The sequence below is a fragment of the Argentina anserina genome, chromosome 4, assembly GCF_933775445.1.
Source record: "Argentina anserina chromosome 4, drPotAnse1.1, whole genome shotgun sequence".
NCBI classification, from domain to species: domain Eukaryota; kingdom Viridiplantae; phylum Streptophyta; class Magnoliopsida; order Rosales; family Rosaceae; genus Argentina; species Argentina anserina.
This window is the reverse complement of record NC_065875.1, coordinates 22,421,021-22,444,086: the sequence shown is the minus strand read 5'-3', so window position 1 is coordinate 22,444,086 and position 23,066 is coordinate 22,421,021. Positions and strand designations below refer to the sequence as shown.

Sequence of the window (23,066 nt, the reverse complement as noted above, 5' to 3'; positions counted from 1 at the left end):
TATTCGAGTACTTATTTCTGGTGACCTTCAGGTACTAAACCACGTACCAAAGCCTATATATTTTTAGTTTTGTGCGACCATTTTATTTCAGGCTTCCTCGTACGGTATAAATTCGAACTCAATCTTGTAACATGATAGATCTAAAATTTCAAATACAATACAGAGTGATGTTGTGCAGAAATACTGATACCAATGTAGTAGAAGAATTCTGCGAGTACAGGGGATTTTAGAGGAGAAGTAAGAATAGGGTGGTATTAGCAAGGACTCCACTCTCCCTTCCAAAACATTTGCGACTTGGTTCAGGCCAGTAATTTCACCAACTTGTCTGCTCCACAAGCTCGACATTATCATCTAGCTTCCTTGCTCTTACATTGTTCCAGTTATTGATGAAGGCCAAGTTCCTCATCCAGTTTAAGACGCTTGTAAATCCTCATCAATGTACAATTTCAAGTTAACAGTGTACGTAAAAGCTGCATATAGGACTGTATTAGCATTAATATTCATCTGTTGTAAATTGTAATACACTTGGTCCACAATGGATTTATCAGAAAATGGAATTTGACAAACAAAGTACATAGAATTGATAGAAAACTACTGGTAAAGTGCAGTGTTTACTGAATTGATACCGGTGTACTAGAAGAATCTACTATTGCAGGGGATCTTGGAGGAGAAGACAAGTAAGGCTTGGGTGGTATCTTCAAGGACTCCACGCTCCCTTCCAGCATTTCTATCACTTCTTTCATCGCTGGTCGGTTTGAGGGATCAGTTTGTATGCACCACAAGCTCACTATTATCACTTTCCTTGCTCTTTCTTTGTCTTCTTCGCTTTTGATACTATCCAGGCCAAGATCCTCATCCAATTCCAGACGGTTGTAAATCCAGTGAGGAAAGTATATCTCACTAGTATTTTCAGCTTCAACATTGATGTTCCTTCTTCCCCCTGCCATCTCCGATAGCATCATTCCATAACTGTACACATCGGATTTATGTGAGACCCCTCCAAAACTTCTACAGAACACCTCTGGAGCAATGTATCCAGCTGTACCTCTTGCATACAACATTGACACAATACTCTCTTTCCTATCACATATTTTCGCAAGGCCGAAATCAGAGATCTTAGGCAAGAAGTTCTCATCAAGAAGAATGTTATGAGGCTTGATGTCGAAATGCAAAATTCTTGTGTTGCAGCCACGATGCAAGTACTCTAGACCTCGAGCGATGCCAATTGAAATTTGATCCAATGCTTCCCATCCCAAGTGATGATCTTCTTGACTGTTACTTGCATCAAATATGTACTTCTCGAGGGATCCATTAGGCATGAATTCATAGACCAGAGCTCTTTTGGAACCCTCAAGACAAAACCCCAACAAGCTGACAATGTTGACATGGGAAGTTCTACTAATGGCTGCAACCTCATTCATAAAATCCTCTCCATTACCTTTAGATCCGTTTAGGACCTTCACTGCAACTACAGGGCCACTTTTTAATTTTCCTTTATAGACACCACCATAACCCCCCTGTCCTAATTTTTCTTCAAACGAATTTGTCATCTTTTTAACATCCAAATAGCTATATCTTTTAACTTGAAGTGGACCGAAATTCGATAGAAAGGCCTCCAGATTTTTACAACTTTGGTTTTGCTTCTTCCAAAAGAAAATAGATGATAACTTTCTCCGTAAATAGCAAAGTGTAACCAGTACTAGAACCACGAGACAAACCACCCCAGCAGCTGGTGATGAAGAAATAAAACACAACTAATTAGCTTTCTGAAAATGTTTTGGTAAGGCCGGCCCCAAACAATTAACAAAACAATATTTACTGATATACTTGAGAAACTTAACCCCCTGTTGGGGACTTGGGACGGGAATTGATAATTTTCTTTCATGAGTTTAAACTCTTCTTCCACAATAACTATCATGATTTCATGTATACCAATGATAATTGAAATTACCAAATTAATTATTCAATTAATGTGTTAGATACAGTACCCAGTCCAAGTCCTATCTTCTGGCTCAATTTTGTTTCTGCAGCAAAGAAAAATGGTATAAGCCAAAGAAAAGAAGACTGAAGTGGCAAGAAACTCAAGACGATGCGTAATCAATGCTAAAATGTTATCATATCATTCATATGCTAAAAAGAGTTGATGATATATAATAAAAGCACAACTATGAACCATGATACAGTCACTGCAAATAGGTTAAGTTTGCATCTTAATATGTACACCATTTGGTGGAACGGAACAAATAGGTTCTCCCTCGTCTGCCTGGCATATATGTGCCTCCTCTAAATGTTATTTAGAAATTCTTGAACAAAGTGCATCTTCTCAAGAGTTATATTTTCTTGAATCAACGAAATTGCATCAAGGTTTGACAGAAAGAGAAAATAAAGGTTTCGTGTTTCAGCGTTTGGCACAACCAAATTATGTGTGGTACCTAGCTATATATATTCAGATGGATATACCTTTTGGTGCTGCTGAACAATAATTAGGTTGTCCCTCGTGTGGCAGCAGGCATATGCCTCCTCTAGAATAGCATTCAAAACATTCTTCCATTTCTTCGGATACTGTCACTTGCAGGATGAAGTTAGTAGTGAGGATAGTGTTATGTTGATTCGAAATATTCCACCCCGCAATAAGGGGGAGCTGAACAACTGAACACTGTGGTAAAGGTGGCCATGGTATATTATTGGGAGCAAAATAATAATAAGTATGGGAAGCACTTATGCAGCCGAATCTAAGACGATTATGATCCAATTGATAACTATCCAGGATATTGCTGCATTTTATCAGGGTCATAGTGGATGTGGAGGACACACTGAATCTTGGAGTAGGGCTGGGAAGACTTAATTCCTCGAAGTTGTCATCACTGCAAGGACGACTTTCTAAGAGCTGCTGAAGATCTTTGCTGACGATGATAGAAATATTATAGATGCCAGTGTCCTCGCTCTTTGAGATTTTAGTAAATTCATGCCAGTCTTCTCCCTCTTTGAGTTGGATCCTCGGAGGAAGCCCTTCAGAACAATTAAGAGGAAACAATCCGCATTCAGGAGGATGTTCCTTATATCTGAAGGGGAAAGAGATGCTGACATCTTTACAGAAGGTGGGGGCACAAAGTTTGGAGACTGTCTCTTCTGCAGCAGAGTGAAGAACAACAAGATAAGTGAGAAGAAATGAAATAAACAAGGTGACAGGAGCCATCCAAGAATTCCCAGCTGAATAACAACCGGAACAAAATGTGCTGTTAAAAAAGAGTTCTGTTAAGATGTTGATAAGTAGGAGTTTGTAACACGCTAGCTCAATTGACTTGGAAATTGGTAATGCAAGACTCGGAACCTTTCTTCGGATGAGGTAGTTTCCTCCTCATCTTCAACATTGACTGGCACCAGATAGACGTCAGGTCTTGACTCTTCGAACAATGATATAAGCTATCTATCTTGCTTCTGTAGCCAGATCAAACTCTAGTGCTGAGTTTATACCGGAAATTCATGAATTACAGTATATAGTAATATACAACAAATGTCTAACAGCTCGGCTGGAGCCGGTACTAATCATTAGCCGAAAATCCCATGACTCTTCCTTAGTATAATACTAGAATTTTACCCGCGCGTTGCTGCGGTTCATTTCTAGAATGACTAATGATGAATCAACTACCCAAGGAACTTGGGAATAAGGAACATGATCAAACAAAACACGCAAGGTTTAAACAAAAACATTATTCGCTTAGTTATATAAAATGACATGATAATGTATTCAGATATTTACAAAAATGTGGATCATCGTATAGCTTTTTCATCACAGTAGAGCAATAGTTTCCACTGACAACTACAATCTCTCTGTACATGCACAAAGTGAGTTGGTTCCTCGACTCAAAGAGGAGATCTGCTAGGAATGTAGCTAAGCTAAAGCATTTCAGAAGTAGCTCAATCAAATCTTGTCATGTTCCACATCGTTCTAAAATAAAAGCACCTAGTGACATCAACCTTCCTTCTAATCAAACTCTTACCCCTTCATCAATAAATGTTAGCAGTTACTCTAACATCTTATAAAAAAGAAACTACATTATCAAAACACTTGTCCATTTTCCGTTCTCTCTAAGGCTCAGAAACCTGTGAAATTAAACACATGAGTGTTCCAAGTTTTCAAAAGCAGAACCTATGTCCTAAGAAAATCAACGATGCCAATACCGCAATTAAGAATGAAAGTTGGAAATAAACATAAATTTTATCTCCAGTATTTTCAATAGGTTAACAGCACATTTTACAACTAATAAAATAATTATGGAATTCAATAATGAACTTAAAGTAGCTAAATGCTGGTTTGTGATGTTTTTACTATATTTCAAAAAATTCAGAAGCTCAATATTCATGCTTGGTGTTCAATTATAGACTTTCCTAAAACCTTTGGGGTAGTCTCCTAATTGTAGTGGAATTTTCAGTGAACAAAAAATGTTTTAACATTCCCATTGAGTAAATGAAACATAAAATAAAAGATAAGTAAACATGTTAATATCCGAATCTATTAAATCTACCCCTCATTTTATATGCATGATGCATCAAAGAAAAAAACTTGAAAATATAACATACATACCTTCAACTGTGCCCAGAATTCCACTGAAATTCAAATTCGTCGTTGTAATCACCATCTTGGTTCCACCTAGGATTAAAGGATCAAAATTCATATGTGCAACGACAATTTCTGATGCCAGCTTGATATAGGGAAATAACTATAACTATACCTATAATAAAAACAACTGGAGGTGCTCATCACAACAGAAATAAAAAAAATCTCAGTAATGTTAATGTACAAAACAGACTTATCTCAATGACCCATAATTCATATCATAGAGTTTTAAAAAGATTTTACCTTGACGATTGAGATTTTGAGATGAGGTGCCAAGTGCGTTGCAGCGGGTTTCATGACCGGTATGATAATTTGAACCTTTCTGCTTAATTTGTATCAACTATAAAGTTGTAGTTTTCAGTGACGTTTTTGAAATCAATATATGCAAAGTATATGTGGGCAATATGTTTAATTAGTACCAATATATACAAAATATAGGGATGATATGTTCATCTATTATCAATGAAGACTATCCTAATATAATCCAGTACAAACCAAAACCATTCCCTCCCATTCTCATTACTGTACAGTTGCTAGGCTCCACCTTACTCACTGAATCACCGACTTTTCCTACATTAGATAGGATCATTGGCTCCCTCAAAACTGGATTTCACCATGAAAAGATGTTCAGTGTAGAATCTTGAAGAAATGATAAACAAACTATGTCATTCCATTTCAACATCAGATAATGTGAAAAAAGGCTCTTTTTCAAAATATAGATCATTGGTCAACTATAATGTGGTTTATAATTACGGTAATATTGAAGTATTTATCAATGTCTTCTAACTTTTCCTACTTCAATCACTTTTTATATATTAATCTTTGATATCCCTAACAGCCAAAAGCATCTGAATGTAATGAACTTCTGAACAATAGTGTTGTTTCTATCCTGAAAACAAATGCTAAGATCTCTGTCCACATATTGAAAAAAAAAAGTTTTACCTTACATAGCTTTCATTTAATCATGCTGTTTTCAACAACCGAATTCCAAAAATAATGAGCTGATGCAAATTAAGTAGCTAAAGAATTAAACAAATAATCATTAACAAAATTGTTTTCCCATTCTTGTTACAGCTCTAATTTTCATATCGTAAAGGTAAGCATTCTAATTAAGATCAATTACAAAAAGTTTCAGGTTTCTCTTCAATTTGGATGTTAAATTTATTATACACTGACCACCAACTTTATAACAACCCATTTTTCACAACTTACTTTTAAAAAAGGAAGTAATGAACTTCAAACACTTTTAATATATTAACCTTTGCTATCCTTAACAGCCAAAAGCATCTGAATGTAATGAACTTCTTTGGTATTCTCAAATAACCAACGACACTCACCCGCTATCCTGCATCAGTGAGATTTGGTATTGTTGGTCTGCTTGAATTTGGGGTAGTTGATCAACTTTTTCTTAAGAGTTGTCAGCCTACTTGCAAGAGATCCAGACCGTAAAAGTGAGAATTGATGAGGTGAATTTGTTGCTTATCTGCCGATAGCAAACACATCATAAGCAGATTGTCACATAGGAAATTCATTATAAAGGTGTCAATGTCATAATGTCCAAGATGGGAACTCACCTAATTCTTTCTTGGGTATGCTAGATGTAAATGAAAAAACTGCAGGTCTTTGAAGTTGTGGAGATGATGATCGCCTTCTACTGCACATGACATGACTATAATTATAATGATCATCATCTTAAACACACGACACACTAAAAGATTCTACATTAGCCTTTATTTGACTGTAGTCGGTGGTGTTTCTCTGATTGTAGCACGAACACCTTTGCAAATTCCAATCAGAATTCCATAAGAAAAACCAAAATTATGCTAAACTCTTGCCTTACTCATATGCAATTTTCCAATAAAACATAAGAGAACGTAAAGCAGATTACTATTCTAAACAAAAAATGCCTCTCATCTTCATCGTCTAAATTGCATCCTTCGTATTAAGATATAGTTTTGTTGGATCCTCCCATGGTCCGACCATAAACAACATCGACTATTAGGTGACGGATACCTTGTAGCAACATGACCAAAAACTTTATTAAATTTAATTAACTTGCAGCCGTCTTTCCTCTGTTTCGACGGATTAGCAATCACCAACTCTATGGTGATATGCTTCTGGCTTTGCCCAAGAAGGAATGGTTGTATTTGACAGTACACCCTGACCTTACCTTGAAGACAAAAAAGTGTCGTAATCAGTTTAAGGTGCACTGGAATCCAAGTATGGCTATAGCATGTATATTTAAATATGTACCTTTCAGATCCTCCACCTCATTGTACCGCTTTTAATTCCCAACCAGAAGTACATGGTACTTATCAGCTGTATCTGCTAATGATCCTCTGAGCTCCAATCCTATTGAAGTTACAAAAGCATACACTTAGTGAAAAGATGACAATCCTCAAATGAACAAACAGAATACATGAAGTTGTAATAGCAGAAGATGTAGATTCACTCATGATTTAATTGAATTCATAATTGTAATAGCTTTGTTTTGAATTAGCTTTGCAATTAGAATATGGTCATATATCATTAGCTTTATTGAATTCTCATGATCACTCAACCATGAACCCGCCTCAGTTAATTCATCACTCAGCCAAATGATCACTCACCTATCTTGCAAATGGTGATGTATCATTTGTCTCTATTTCAACCATGTATGTTCTCATCTTGTCTTTCCAATTCACTGTATCTTCCTATTTTTCATCACTCTGAATTTTGAACAAAAAGTTCTTCAACATCAGATTCCAATCAGAATACGGAAAGGATCAAACCTAGAAATTAGAAAGACTGATCAGAACCTACATCATCGAAACCCCAACTCAGTTATATATGATGACATGATTCAAAGCACACAAACACAATCACCAAGGAGAACATAAGGGAGATAAAGAAGAAGAAGATTCCTAGATAAAGCAACCCAATATTTGTTTACCAGGTTTCCAATTGAGCAGTTTGTCTCCTTCGACCGAGATTTCTATCGATGGCGAGCCAAGAAAAAATCCAAAATCTTAAGAGCCGATCCAAAGTGCCTTTCCTCTTTCCTTCCTCTCCTCTGCACCTTATTTCCTCCTATTGGCAGAACCCAAATCAAAACCGTCCTCAATCTCCCTGATGATTTTCTTCCTTTCTTTCCTCCCCACGCACTCGTAATACTGCCCATGCATCGTGAAGAAGAAGAAGGTTGAAGCCTCAAATCGCTTCCGCAACCAGGGTTCTGCCCCGCAAGCAAAAGCTTCTTAGAGAGAGGATTAGTATGAGGGAAATAAATATCTGAGGAAGAAACCGAGATTTCTATGGAAGTTTCGGGATGGCGAGCGAAGCAGTGAGGATAGGAGCAGAGGAAAAAAATGACGCGTGGCGAGCATCACTGTCATTTACTATACCTACTTGAATGGCAGGAACGCAATTAAGAAAAGATACAAGGCACAGTCGTAATTTCCATGCGAGCTGGGAACAATGGCTTAGCTACAGGGCACCGACCTACTCAAAAATAGTATATAGTAAATTAGAAAAAGAGCCCGCGCCTGGGCATTATAGTATGTAATTTTCCTTACCTCTATCAGAAAACAGTAGCACAGTATAATACGGATCAGGATCCTCTCCTAACATATTCCCAAACTAAGCTATCTAAGCTTTTTTTAAGATCATGACACGTGTCCACATGAAATCTGATAGCCTATAATATTAGAGCTTAGCAAGTGTTTGGTCACTTTGGTGAGTCTGCAATTGCAAACATACAACCTTATAGGCAAAAAGCTATACGTTTTTTGAGCCTTATAAGGTAAATACACCATAAGGCAAACACTAAAAATCTAGAGCTTGATTTGGGGGGTAAAAAAGCAACTTTCTTTAATTAATCACTCCATAAGAACAAAGTAAATAATCTGTTCTTTTAAACAAAAACAAAAAATTGCAGCTGTAATGACAACCAGATAACCAATTTGGAGTGTTCCATTGATTGAAACAAGAGTTCAAATATATCACCAATAACATTCCAATTTCCAATAGCAAGTGCAAGCTATCATTTTCGGTTGGCCAATCCATTTCTTATATAAACAAAAAAAAATCTGCACAATTGCCTTACATAAAACCAAAGAGGCCATTTTCACCATTTCTCTGCTCACTTTTCCTCTTACAAAAGCAAAAATAGAAGCTTGCACAACCAGCTGTAAAAAACCAAAGAGATCATTGTATTATTGTCCTTATATTATATAGATTAATGATACAATCATATATATGAAATCATAACTAGATTACCTTTTAATATCGGGGGGGGGGGGAGGGGGGGGCATGACAATATGAAATCACTGGGGATCGTTGTTTAGATCAAGTTCCTAGTACATATAATGTATAGTGAAATGCATGATGATTAGTTATATTGAATTGTAATACCACAACTATTAATGCAAACTGAATATTGATGTACCTAATTACAAGCAAGAAACTGAAGTGAAGAGGCAGATAAATCATTTTCCAAAAATTGATCTGCATTACTTGTAAGGATTGGATCAAGAGAATTGCCAAGAGTAAGATTTTCCGCATCCCTTGTTAGATCAAATACATTATTATCCACAGTACTCAATGGATCAAGAGTCACCTTGTATACATTATCTATCGAATCAAGAGTAACCTGAATGATAAAGAGAATGTAAAAGAAATAAAAACTCCTAGTTAACATAAATAAAATTAATCAAACTAATAAGTAATATTTAGAATCAAGAAAACAGTTTTTACCTCAATGAATTTTTTACTGGATTGGCTTCGTCTTTTATTTTTGTTCATGCTTATCTCTAGTTGACTCTTTATTCTCCTTTTTCTTCCATTAGAAGTTTCCCTCTTCTTTAACCCCTTTACATTCACCACATTACCATCTGAATTGAGTATTTGTGTAGTAGGAGTTGATTGAGTTGCATTCACCACATTACCATTTTCTTTGAGTACTTGTGTAGTAGGACTTGATTGAGTTGGATTCACCATATGACCATTTGCATTGGTATCCATTTCAGACCTTAGCAAATCTTCAATTTCTTTTGCTACCTTCTCTGCATTAGTGATGGCTAATATGTATGCTTTTTCATTTTCAGAAGCCCTGCTTGATATCCGAGTGTAGGTGGAGCATAAAGACATGTATCTAGAGGCTTGTTGCAACTTAGGGTCTGGTTGAATTTCCCGCCCATTCATGTCTTGAACACTTTCAGCTCTAGCTTCTTTGGTCCATCTTTTCATGATATAATGCTTAGGAATTTCTTTAATTTGTATAACTTCTCGAATGACCTTGATAATGTGTCTACATACAACCCCTTTCATCTCAAACAATTTGCAACTACAAGATAATACATCATCATTGTCTCTCTTCACTTGGCGTTCCCTACAGTAACCATCTCTGATCACTGTATATGTCTTTATACCATGAGTGTCAACACAACTTATGATAGAAGCTTCTAAGGATGATTCAAACTGACATTGAAACTCTTCAAATATAAGTGTAGTGTAGACTTTCCTAGCTTCAGCTAGCATTTTGACATTCATTTTCAGAATAGACAACCTGAAGCGCAATTGAAATTCTGATATGGACTCCTTGTACCTTTTGTCAGCAACCATCCTCTCAAAGTGTGTAAAAAATTCTGACAAATTATGGTCAGATTCTAAATATCTTTTCAAGGCAGCGTTGAAACTTTCACTCAATTGAGTGCTTCGTATTTCAGCAAACCATACCCGCTTCACATAGGGAAATCCCCATTTTTCTCTTAGATCATATATGCCACTCAACCATGTATTATCACGTGCACCATATTCATCAACCATTGCATCCCAAGCTGATATAAATTCATCTTCATCTTCAATATTCTCCATGAACCTTGACAAAATACATGTGATTCCACCCTTGTCTGTCAAAAAACTCGCTCCATGCTTTATAGCATTTTGCATCATATGCCATTTGCAAAGCCTATGATAGGTATGAGACATAACTTGTGGAAGAGCCTTGGCCATTGCAGTGCATTGATATGTGAATATTGTTTTTGGAGCCTTTCCCGAAATTGCCTTCAAAAAAGTCTCAAACAACCATATAAATGACTCAGTTGTTTCATCATACATAAGAGCCGCACCAAATATAATAGTCTCACGGTGATGATTGAATCCAACAAATATAGCAAGAGGTCGATTACATTTATTAATCTTGTATATTGTATCAAAGCTAACAACATCCCCAAATTGGCCATAATCAAGGATCATTTTAGCATCTGCCCAAAATATGTTTGTTAAATACTCCTCATTGTCGAATTGCAGAGCATGGTAGAATGAAGGATTTTCTAATGCCTGATCTTCGAAATATTTATTAATATATCCAGCTTCTCCATACTTCAAGCTTCTCTGCCTCCTTGTTCTCATGTAATTTTTTTAAATCTATCTTTGTATAACCAAGAGCAGCTCTTCCACCTGCCTGCTTACCCATCAACTCATACAGGGATGCGACATCAACTCCGGAATCACGTACCAAGTCTATTTCAATGCTTTGAGACTCTTGTATTTTTCGCTGTGAAGGTAGCAGGTGAGAACATTCTTCTGCTACAAGAGGATGATTGTGCTCTTCAACAAAATTGGTAACATATAACTTATTAATCTTCCTGTTCATTTTAATACGAAGTTCTGCCTTACAACCTGTTCTTGTCTCTGCTCTACGTTTTCTAGACATGAAATCCCTCTTATCTTTGCCACGAATGCCTTTCTTACAGCAAACAAGTACCCTTGAAGTGAGTTCGTTTGTTTTTTTTATTCTTACCATAACTCTGCCTCCTAATGCTAAACCCCTCTTTTCCTCCATATCTGTTATAGAAGTCATAGGTTGCTTGTTCAGTATCAAACTCCATTCCTATTCTAGGTTTCCAATTTAATCCCAAATCAGAATCCTCTACATTGATGTCTGTTGTACCAAAAGGATTATCCATCTATTGACAAAATTTTTTTTATCCATCTGCAACCAAACAAGCACAACCAAAACAGAGAACATGCACAACCAATGCAACAAATTGATCACCCCATATCAATATATTAGACAACAGATACTATTTTACAAGAATAGATGGAATCATGAATGAAGCAAATGCATAAGTCAAACTCTCAAGCACGAGTCTATATATGAAATCAAAATTTTGAGAATAAAAGCAAATCAATGGGTAGTATACTTACCTGTTGCAATGGGCAACAAAATCTTATAGGAAAGTGAGATTGAAGATCCGATCAATCTTCCTCCTTCAAACAATTTAACTATTGTTTTCGGGTTTGTGGAACCATAGATTTGATGTCAAATTCACTACTAGAAGAAAGATGGGATTGTGGTTTAATTGAATGAGGTTGTGTTTTCTGTGTTTTCTGTGTTTACTTCATCAAGAGCGCCCAACACCATAAAAAGAGAAACATCGGGAAAACAAAAATAACCCCGCGCCAATAATCGATTTCAGTTCTGAAGGTTATAGAAAACCTACGATCGTTTTATGTCATCATATCTCATGTGGACACGTGTCATGATCTTAGAAAAAGCTTAGATAGCTTAGCTTGGGAATAGGTTAGGAGAGGATCCCGATCCGTATAATACATGAGCACACACTAATATATGTGTTCTCCAATTGAATAAAATTACCCTATTGGAGTTTCCACAAACTCCACTGTGATGTACTTTATCAAGAATTCACCCAAAAATGAGTTGCAACTGTAATGAAGATGTCATTAGTAAGATGCAAATAGTGAGTCCTAATATAAGCACTTTGTGCGACGTTCTTAACATTTTTTACCTCCATTTGTACTTTGCTTAGCTCTTATTCTTATACTATTGAGTCGTAGTAAGAGTCTTGGGCGATATTGAATGTATTTTTATGCTTACATGAGTTAAAAACGCAGGTCTAGAGTCCAAGTTTGAGTATGAATCCTTTTAGGACTAAGAAACCTAGTTGGATTAGGAGTCTTCATCTTTCTACGTTTTGGTCGCATTGGCGATATTTTGAGAGTCCTTCTTGCACTATGAATCATTGTTAGGTTCGAAACTAATTATCTTTTATTTATGATTTTATTTTCTTATTTTCAGATTGGATTTAAGAGATTATACTATAAGAAAACAAGGAGAAGTCATGCACATGGAGTCATATCATCAACAAGTCATGCAACAATTAAATAGAAGAGATAAAAAAAAGTGAAGAGAATTAAGAGATTGAGTCATTGACGTGGGAAGAAGAAAAGAAGAATGAATAAATAAATGTGAAGATTAATTAAGTGAAAAGAAAAGAGATGGAGCCATGCATATGCAACCTAAAAGCTAGAAGATGATCATTAAAAGAATAAAACATGGCTTGATTTAGGGAATAAAACATTGCTTGATTTAGGGAATAAAATATGACATGATTTAGGAAATAAAGCATGGCATGATTTAGGGAATAAAACATGGCATGATTTATGGAATAAAAATAGCATGATTATTGAGTTTGTATTTCTATTGTTGTGTTCTAATCATCGTTCTCATACTTTTAGATAATTTTCAGCTATGTGCATATGAATTTAGTGCTTAGATGCAGTCTCTAAGATTGTATTTGAGTGCTAGATTCATCAACCATATTGACACAAATCGAATCATGTCCTAAGTAGGTTCGGTTTGTGTTTATTAAAAGTGGTAAAAATTATGGAAATTTAAATGTGAAACCATGGTGGGTGACGCCATACATTAAACATGTCTCCAATAACGATTTGGCGCTTAAATGTAATCTTGTTTGATTTATACTCTAAGTGTTATTGAATTCGATTGCATGCAAATCTAGATTAGGCTCTAAGTCAATCTAAATGTTAATTGAAATCTTGCATGATTAGATAATCCTCTAAGGCTCTAATTGTATTGGTGTCTAAAAAGTTTGTAATTGGTCGAATTAGAATGCATAATAGGTTCGAACTTGTAATTATGTGATGTAATGGAAAATTTGGTTAAATTTGTTAAAGAGAAGTCGATCATGTAAATAGTATTTTAGGTTTTATTTTAGTAATTACTAATTAATAATCAATCTCAAGCCCTCCCATTATTTGTTAACACTAAAAGTTTAGAGTTCCCTTCAATTTCCCGGACTGAACGTTCTCTTCTTATTCTATACTAACGATGATGTTTTACATGGTTTATTATAGACGTTTTAATTAAAGTTATATCATTTTGGCGTCGTTGCCGGGGAATTGAGAAAATCTCAATTGTTTAAAGTGTTAATTTTATACTATATTGTATATTTGTAAAAATAAGTTCCTATGAACAATACGGTGAACAGTAATATTATGTTAAAAAAATTACAAGTATTTTTTACATCTTTACAAAAAGAAAAAAAAAGTAAATCTCTGTAATTCTTACTTTTTGTTTTTTTGTAAAGTGTAAAAATGTAAAAATACTTATAAATTGTAAAACAAAATTACTTTAATTTTTTTTAAAGTGTAAAAGAAAATAAATAAATAAATAACTTTTTCTTTGTAAAAATAAATTTTGTGTACAGTAATCAGTAAATAAAAAAATAATTAATAAAATAAATATATGAATAGTAATCGGTAACAGTAAAGTGCGTGTAGTAAATAAAATATGAACAGTAACTTTATAAAAAATTGTTTTATTCTATATAATGTGATTAATGTTTTAATTTTGTTGTAGTATGCATATAGGATACTTGTTACACTAGAATAAATTTTTAAGGATTAAATACTTGTGACACCCTATACTTTAGGTGTAAAAACAGTTTTGTCCTTTTACTTTCAAATTTAATATGTATATCCTTTAACTCTTATTTTTTAACAGTTTTGTCCATGCCGTTAGTTGACCGTTAAAAAATTCCATTAAGCCGTTAAAATGTCTAGAATACCCCAAATTCAAATCATATTTTTTTCTTTTTTTCTTATGTCTTTTTTATTTTCTCTTTTGGTCTTTCTTTTTGTTTTTCTTGTTTTTAAATTTCATTCATCATATGTGCTATCAAATATATATAATTGTAATCAACACAAATTATCAAATTAATGGTAAACATCTTATAATCAATTGGATAATACCTAAAATGACGTGTGAGTGTCAGTACTCAAATCCAGTTAGAAACTTCTTTTATATTATGATGCTCTACAAACATATTTTGATTAATTTCTATAATTCTAAGACAAAAAAGACTTCTACTATCATATCCATACTTTGATGCAAAAATAGTTTCAAATTATTTATTTCCAACTTGATGTTAAGCAATTGCCATTAATTCTCCTCTTGTTTACAATTAATTTGATAATTTGTGTTGATTACAATTATATATATTGGATAGAACATATGATGAATTAAATTTAAAACCAAGAAAAACCAAAAGAGAAAATAAAAAAGGCATGAGAAAAAGAAATAAAAAAATCTCATTTGAATTGGGGGTATTCTAGGTATTTTAACGGCTTAATAAAAATTTTTGACGGTCAACTAACAGTTGCTGCATCTGAACAGGGTAAGGTTGTGTGTGGATATATAGACGATAGGGTTAGAGTCCATCGGAAGACTTGAATCATTGAAAATGTCATCATCACAGGCACCTCCGTTTAAGCTCATTACGCGCTTCTGAAGCGTTTCGTCATTGATGGAAACGGTACTTGCTCGAGTGATGCTCTCAAATCGAAACCAGTATCCTCCCTCTTTGAGTTGGATCTTCGTACTACGCCTGTCAGAGCAATCAACATTATAATATCCGCATTCAGGAGAACCCTGCGTTTCATTTTTGAAGGGGAAGGAGATGATGCCTATTTCATTACAGACGAATTCTTGACAACTCTCTGCGGAGTAAAGAACCAGAAAATGTGCAAAGACATAGAAAGTGAACGCAGCCACGGTAGCCATTCAAGAACTTCCAGCCGATCCTAAAACATACAAGCTACCACTAAAAGAAAAGCACCTACTTCTCTGATTCAGAACAAAACTTCTGAATGCATTACTAACTTACCACTATTTCTTCCAAAATATGGAGTAATGCCCAGTTTAAGTGTTTAACACGCTAATTGACTTGGGAATCAAATAGGAAGACTTGGAAGCAATCGAGAAAATACCAAAGGTCCGGGCACCCACCTCATATTAAACGCAAAACATTTAATGGGTTCAAGGGGCTATCTGATCCAAGTCTTGGTTAACACTTCCCCAATCCTATATGAGTAAAATCAATATACCTCAACACAACCAATTCCATTGTCTACCTTTTAGTTTTACCTCACCATACCCAACATATATGAATACTCGAACCATTGCAAACTCCATGGTAGGGATCTGCTTTAAAGCGCATCTGAAGCTCTTTGATAAATGTAGGTTACATGAACACTATGAACCATTTTACACTTGAGAAAGATGACCTATAAGACAACCATTTTTCAGATTTGCACGAAAAACACATGGAGATAAAATCATAGAAACAGAGCGGGGTTTCTTTAAGTAACCAAGTCTTCCTCAATTCCTAAGACTCATTTTACATTATCAAATTTACATATACATTTCATCCATCACTAGAGAACGATTTAAACAATGGCCGGCCTAAGAAAACGGGTTACGAAAAAATTGAATGAAGGGTTTAAAGAATAGGGATGAACAATGAAGAAGTTACACTACTCTTACTCCACTAGGACGTTTTCCTTCCATGGCGTCCTTCTTATTACGACAATCTGAACAGAGGAAAGGCCCTTGCCAAGGCTTTGAACTCATGGAAAAGATACCACCAGCATGAACAGATATTCCCTCACTTGGTGCAAGGTCATCTTGGCATACAGCACACATAAACAACCCAGATGTTGTTGATTGAGCCATGCACTCAGCATTGCCCAGCCTGCAACACAACCATTTATTTATCAATTTCGGATACTGAAATTCACGGCACATCATTTTATGGAGAAGCCAAGCAACATCTAGAAACTTCCTACTCAAAAGAACAATAGTGCTGAAAACTTGCTTCTGAAAGGACAACTAATATTATGCCAATCTAATAAACAAACCTTTCAGCGAGCATAGCAGAGCCTTCTTCAAATAGTTCTTCCACAATACCCACGGCTGATAGTTTCTTGGATAGTTTATGTGCAGAATCACGCGACTTCTTCCTGAACAGAAGGGCCCTGAGCTTGTTCTGCTTTTTCGGGGGAGTTGGAGGCTGTACCGAGTTATCAGGAGGGATTATGTCAACAACTATACAGGTTGTATCATCCTTTAAACCCCTTGACCTTAAAGCTTCCTACACAAAAGAATTTAAATATTTGCGATAAGAATTAGTTCTTGAAGTTCATTATATATGCAAACTTAAAGAACAAGACACAGGTGGATGATTCAAAACTTTAAAGTACCTTCACTACTTGTCTAGCAGCAAGTTCAGCGGGCAACCCACGGCAAGATTTTGCTGCCTCTTCTGAGGATAGGGCATCCCAGATGCCATCAGAAGCAATTATGAGCCTCCCTCCTCTATTGGATAGCTTTAACACAAATAAACGATATCAGGTTTCATGTTAACAAAATACTTGTTGTCGGAATGAACAGAAACAAATTTGCTTCAGCTCAGCAAGGCAACAGATACCTTGACTTGTTTCACATATGGTATTGGAACTATGAACTCCCCGACATCCATGTCTCCAATCGACCTAGAAAGGCATAAACCTCCTGGCCAACAACGAAGGGGACCGATCTGCAAATATTAAACAGCACATAGATAAGAATCATATTTATTATTTGAACAGGTATCTTATTTCTTTTGTCATTAACAACCATTTAGAGTCCTCACCTCAGCACCGCCAACAATGCTCAACCTCCCTACTTCCCCGCCACTTGCAGCAACACGCTCCCTCCTGCAATTACAGAACGGTTATTTATGACTAACCATTACAAAATCCAGGGTACATGAATCTGATTCTATAGATAGTCAATACGTACTCTTCTACATTCTCTTCAAGTCTATGATCAACGGTCAAAGTGGAAACCGCACCGCCCTGAGTATCTAAGATACAACGTGAGTCTCCTACTGATGCTACCGTCACAGTCCATCCATCAACTATTACAACAGTAGCTGTTGTTCCAGAAGTTTCTCCTGGAGAATACAAGTATAAAACAATCAGTGGACTTCTTCTAGTGCATGGTAATGAAGTATGACTTAAAACAAGGAAAAGATAGGCTTATAGAATCTGCAAGTTACATGCCTCTATTTTGAAAATCCTTATCAGCCTTCACAAACCCCGCAACCAAGGCCCGAGGTAAGGTTTGGAGCCACTCATCTCTTCCTAGTCCCCTGGGTATAGCACCCAACACATGATTTAACAAGTTCTCCCTTGTATATATGGCTGCTGCATTTCCATTGTGCCCGTCAAAGATCTGGCAACAAAGAAAATAGCTTTAACATACTGCTACACCCTATTGCCTGCAACTATCTGCTTTACTAGCTATGTCGGAAAGTAACAGACCACTAAAATCCAATCAGACCATTTAAATTGAACAAGTTCATCAATTTGTAAATGCCTCATGGTTCAACAAACTCTATAAGTATATAACTGCTGAGCTGTAAGAGTATGATTCTGTATGCACATATAAGAGATACTCATGATTACCGCAAATGCAGAAAATGTTGATGAAGAATTTCCGGGCACTCGCTGACCATCAGTCTTGATCAGAAAATAATCCTCCCCCTTCCTGGATTGAGCTGCATGCCCGTACCTCACAGTTGGCTTTTCCATCTTCTCATTCTTCAGCTCTCTGCTGATCAATGCAGCAAGAGGCACCAGATTATGATGATTACGCCTCCCCTCTGTAGACGTCATACCTCCCACACTACTATCTTCCCTAGAGGCCCAAACCCTTCAATTTAACCAACTATGCACCTCAAAAGCATACTAAAACTAAACAAATCCCAATACTTCAAACACTAACAGCATTCAAACACCAATATCTGCACTCGATGAATCTCAAATATTCCAACTTGTTAAAAGCAAACTCCAGCTGATCTGCATCACTGCATGTACCAATCACGAAACCAATTACAAAAACTGAAGAACAAAGTCGATCAATCAGAATAGAAATGCTAAACCAGCATAGATGTTATATTCCATTGATTGTCCACAAGATTTTGAGCTAAGGACAATTATTAGAACCCAAATAAAAGTTTCCAACTTTACAGAACAAAACGAAAGACACGAACAACGTTCGACATGCATTTCAGCTCACCCAGATGACAAAACTTCCAGATGTTTTGTTTTTAGTTTTGGGTTTCTGAGAAACCAAAGAGAAGAACAAAGATTCGAAAAACAAAACGAAAAGAGAGAGAGACAGAAATGTGGAGTACCAGATAGAGAGAATGTCTGAGTGTGAAAGCCAAGCGCAGATCCGATTGCGACAGTAACAAGCAAACACCGGGGTTTAACAGCAGAACAAGAACAGATAAAGAAATCAAGTCCGATACGAAACGCGTTTTGGTGACCGGGCATGAACTGTAAAACCCAATAATCAAAAACCCAAATCTCCAATCTTTACAATTAAAAAACAAAGGAAAGAGAGCTTTGAATTCTTCTCCAGTCAGCTTCTCTACATTTTCCACCCACCAAACACACACACAATTTAGAAACTCAAAAAACAAATACAAAACCGATCTCAGTGTCTGAGATTATATGTTGGGTGTGGGAAAGCTTAGCTTTTTAGTGTGAAGGGAAAGGAGAAAAGCGGGTTTGGCTGACAACAAAGCAATGCATCCATACATAAACCCACATTGTGCTGCTGCTCCTAAAAGTCGGTATATCTCTCTCTCAAAGCTTTACCCTTTTTTCTGTTTGGGTTTTTTATTTTGCCCTTCCGGGAATGAAGTTACTGATTTGATTTATTGAGTTTTAAGAAACAGCACCGTCTGTCTGTTTGTTTGTTCACCTAAACAGATCTTGAAGGAGAGTTTCCCGGCAATTAAATCGCTTAACAGTCTTGAATCTTGATTCATTTATTTTTCTTCTAATGACTAATTATTTCCCATTTATCTTTTATTTTGGTGCGTGTTTTGACATTTTTTGGATTTTTGTGAAGAAAATATCTGAGACGAGATAATTTTGAGAGCGAATACTCCTATATATAACCTTATAATGAAGATTTTATAGTAGTGATTTTTTAACAGCTTCATCATGTTGGAAATATTAGTAGATGTGTGACACAATCGCTTATTCTAATGTCCCATTATACAACAAGTCTAATGTCAGATAACTTTGAAGACGTTCAACTTCACGCTACCACTAAATAATAATGAAATTTTAACTTGATAAAGAACTTGCATCTTATCTATATTTTATAAGGCGATAATATGTCAAAACATTAGAGATACCAAGCCTACCTAACCCTGTACATTGGACTAGAGAGTTATTATTTATATACCAAGCAACGTTTTATCATATGCGAAGTGATATAGTAATTTTAATTTGTCATGTCTGAAATCACATTGTACGTAAACTAAAAGTAATGTATCTAGATCAAGAGACACTTGTAAGTTTATTTCCTCAAAATCTCAAATCATTCTCTTTGACACATTAGAACATTATGTTTTGCTAAAAAAATTCAAAGAAATGATGCGTTTGTTGGCCAATATATCCTTTTACCTGTATCTGATGTTGAAGCAAGCTCACGGGAGATGTTCCGGTGCAGTGGAGTGCAGGATTCCAAAGTGGCATCTGACCAGTATTCCCAGAGCTTTTTTTGGGGAAAGCTGACACCTGTATGGGGTTTATACATGTGTTACTGTGAGGGGCATTGATATTGACACGCGGTGCAGTGCGCACGTTCTTTGTTCTCTGTGCTGCAAGTGTAGGGTTACTATCTTCTGCTGCTGAGCTCTTTGTGGCCCCCGTATTCCCCTAGTCAATACTGATGGTGATGCTTATAGGACCACCCTGGCTTATCCTGTGGTGCAGTACGCTCTATATCTCCTTTTCAGTTCATTATTAGAATTAGTCGCCCCCATTTATTTTTAACAATCGTTCGACTTGTGCGTTATTACAATGCAGACGTAATTACCAACGGGTTGGATCATAGATGATGTCTATCGTTCTAACTCTCTTTTTTTTTCACGCTAGAAGAGGGTGTTTTACTTAAATTGCTCGTCTTGATAGCTTACGACAGCACCATATAAAATTGTCTTCGTATTTTAAGGCCATGGAAAAGAAATTATAGTTTCGGTTTGCGCCTAGTGTTGGGAAATATCCATTATTCTATATGAAAATCCCCAAAACAACATATTGGAAGGAGGACTAACTCGTAAATGGTGGGTATGCATGCCAACTGATTTGATCGGTGCACTTCTAAAGAGATAGTGATAAAATGTAGAAAATTCGAAGAAACTACTAAGGTCAGATCGGTTTGATTGCAGGGGATCCAACGTAATTGTCTGTTGGTTTGATGAGATTGAATAGCATATTTTGCTTTTGTTGTTACTCTTGGTCCTTCGAACTACAATTAAAGGTTAATTGTATTGTTGTCTATTGTTGGCCTAGCTTCCATGAAAACAGATCCTTGCCCCTCCTCCTGCTTATACACAAGAAGCACCAAAACAAAGAAACAGAAACACAATGGATTAATTAGTGTACAGTATACTTAAGTAGTTTAACTTGCTGATTAGATTAGCCCTAAATTTCCGAGTCTGAGCGTCGTTTGTCGAATCATCTCTCAGTGAAAGTGCTTGTTAATTGAGTGAATACTGATTAGGTACAACTGCATGTGGTTGTGGAATAATGAACTTGCCCATAATACTATAAGCAGGGTAAGGGTTGTAGCTCTCATGGGGCTATTCCATAATTTCCCGATTATAAATATGAATAACCTGGTATCCTATGTCTCATATGATTAGTGTTAACGTAGGCTCCATGATTTGTAGTGACATGCATGTTAATTTGCATCAGAACTAAACTGATCGAAAACTAGAAATAACTCGATCATGTAGCAACAATGCTCGAAACCATTATTATAAACTAAGAGCCATCATTGGGCGACCAGACTCTATATATAATGTCATATATCTGGGAACCCTGGGATGAACAAAGCTGAAACGTTTGCATGTGCTTGCAGCGAGGTCAAGGAAATAAACTACTCTCCAGTAAAGCAAATCTCATGCATGTAAGATATGTCAGTGATTTGATCATGATTAATATATACAGACAATACAGGACGATCGAGTTCGTATAATAGGGTTTCCTTTATTCCTCTAGCTAGCGGCCAAGAGATTTATTTAGAAGAGGACTATTATATAAATATATCAATATCGATCAGTATGATTATGACAGCGGCTGTGTTTGGAGATGGTGTAGATCACAGTAGCAAATTGTGAAGGATATGGAAGTGTCATTTAATTCATCCACACAGAGTTAATTGTAGATAGCCGGGGAAGTTTGTAGTTGGAAGAAGAATAGCTCATTTGGTGGGAGCTTTAATAGGGTGGCCGGAGGATTTGCATGGAAATTGACCAAAGATATACAGACCAGAATGGCAACTCATTATTATGTGTTGTGTCTGCCTTATACATGTCAAGTCATTCTCAACCAAGTTCTTCAATATGAAATCTTCACCAGAACTGGCTAAGGACATTGATATATGGATAAACTTCTTCTATCTTCAAGCCTCTAAGTTTTAAATAACAAAAAATTCATATAATTGACAAAACCGCATTATTTATATGTCACTTGCACTTGAAATCATGCTCCTTAAATTTACGTAAAAACTTTAATTACCTATACATGTCATTGTATTTTTCGTCGACAAGATAATGTGTGAGTTTAATATAACGATAATAATACTCAATTTCTATTTGCTATATTTCAGCAATTATTCTATTTGGAAGTATAGTATATTGTCGTAAAATGGAGACGCAAGACTTTCTCGTAAGAATAGAATATGCATATAACTAGATTCATCCCCAACTTTTTTCAACCATGATATGCATGTTTACAGAACTTCTTACCACATTGAAATTTTAGTGAATTCAATAATAATGCCCAAACAAATTAGACGCTTGTTATCGTCTCTTCCTTTTCTTGCTTTCAGCTATGAACTCCCAAGGTAGAAATTTTCTTTGGAAAGAGAGAGAGTTATTATTTAGAAACAAATTCGTCGCATTTCTCTGACATTTGAGCTACTAGGCAGCTGTAAGCGTTTCTGGTCCCGCAACACCCAGTCTGTTTAGCCCCACTATCACTTTTATTGGACAATCAACCACTTACTGGGCCCCAGAAGCAAGGTTCATTATCCTGATAAGAGATATCTTTGCTATACTTTTTGTTGGGGGTTCAGATTTAGCCCAGCCCAAAATTGGTCCCTTTATGTTCAACTCAATACCAAAAGCTTGCGCGTCTTATTTTTGATCATATCACTTCATTTGTCGTATGAACTATGAACCATGGCTTATGACTTGCAGTCTTGCATTTCTATACTTAGTAAGGGAGAACT

At 35.9% G+C, this 23,066-nt stretch overlaps 2 protein-coding genes across 4 annotated transcripts in view; both read right to left on the bottom strand.

Moving 5' to 3' along the window:
• Window positions 1-23,066, bottom strand: part of LOC126791799 (LEAF RUST 10 DISEASE-RESISTANCE LOCUS RECEPTOR-LIKE PROTEIN KINASE-like 1.1) — a 38,888-nt gene continuing 15,822 nt past the window's right edge. The window contains exons 1-4 of one of the 3 annotated variants that reach the window (XM_050518283.1): window positions 2,461-3,221; window positions 1,989-2,024; window positions 627-1,729; window positions 6-482 (exon numbers count right to left, since the gene is read on the bottom strand). In XM_050518283.1, the coding sequence (XP_050374240.1) occupies window positions 447-482; window positions 627-1,729; window positions 1,989-2,024; window positions 2,461-3,196 (1,911 nt within the window). In that variant the 5' untranslated portion in view covers window positions 3,197-3,221 and the 3' untranslated portion in view covers window positions 6-446. Of the gene's footprint in view, window positions 483-626; window positions 1,730-1,988; window positions 2,025-2,460; window positions 3,222-23,066 lie in introns of those variants that run through there. The other 2 variants (XM_050518285.1, XM_050518284.1) reach the window with 2 other exon arrangements.
• On the bottom strand, window positions 16,115-19,310 carry LOC126791804 (probable protein phosphatase 2C 15). The gene is made up of 9 exons (XM_050518292.1): window positions 18,943-19,310; window positions 18,212-18,604; window positions 17,807-17,978; window positions 17,544-17,697; window positions 17,395-17,458; window positions 17,191-17,298; window positions 16,964-17,089; window positions 16,622-16,854; window positions 16,115-16,455 (listed from the first exon to the last, which is right to left on the bottom strand). Exons 2-9 carry the CDS (start codon window positions 18,419-18,421, stop codon window positions 16,233-16,235), a joined length of 1,290 nt encoding a protein of 429 aa, XP_050374249.1. The 5' UTR covers window positions 18,422-18,604; window positions 18,943-19,310; the 3' UTR covers window positions 16,115-16,232.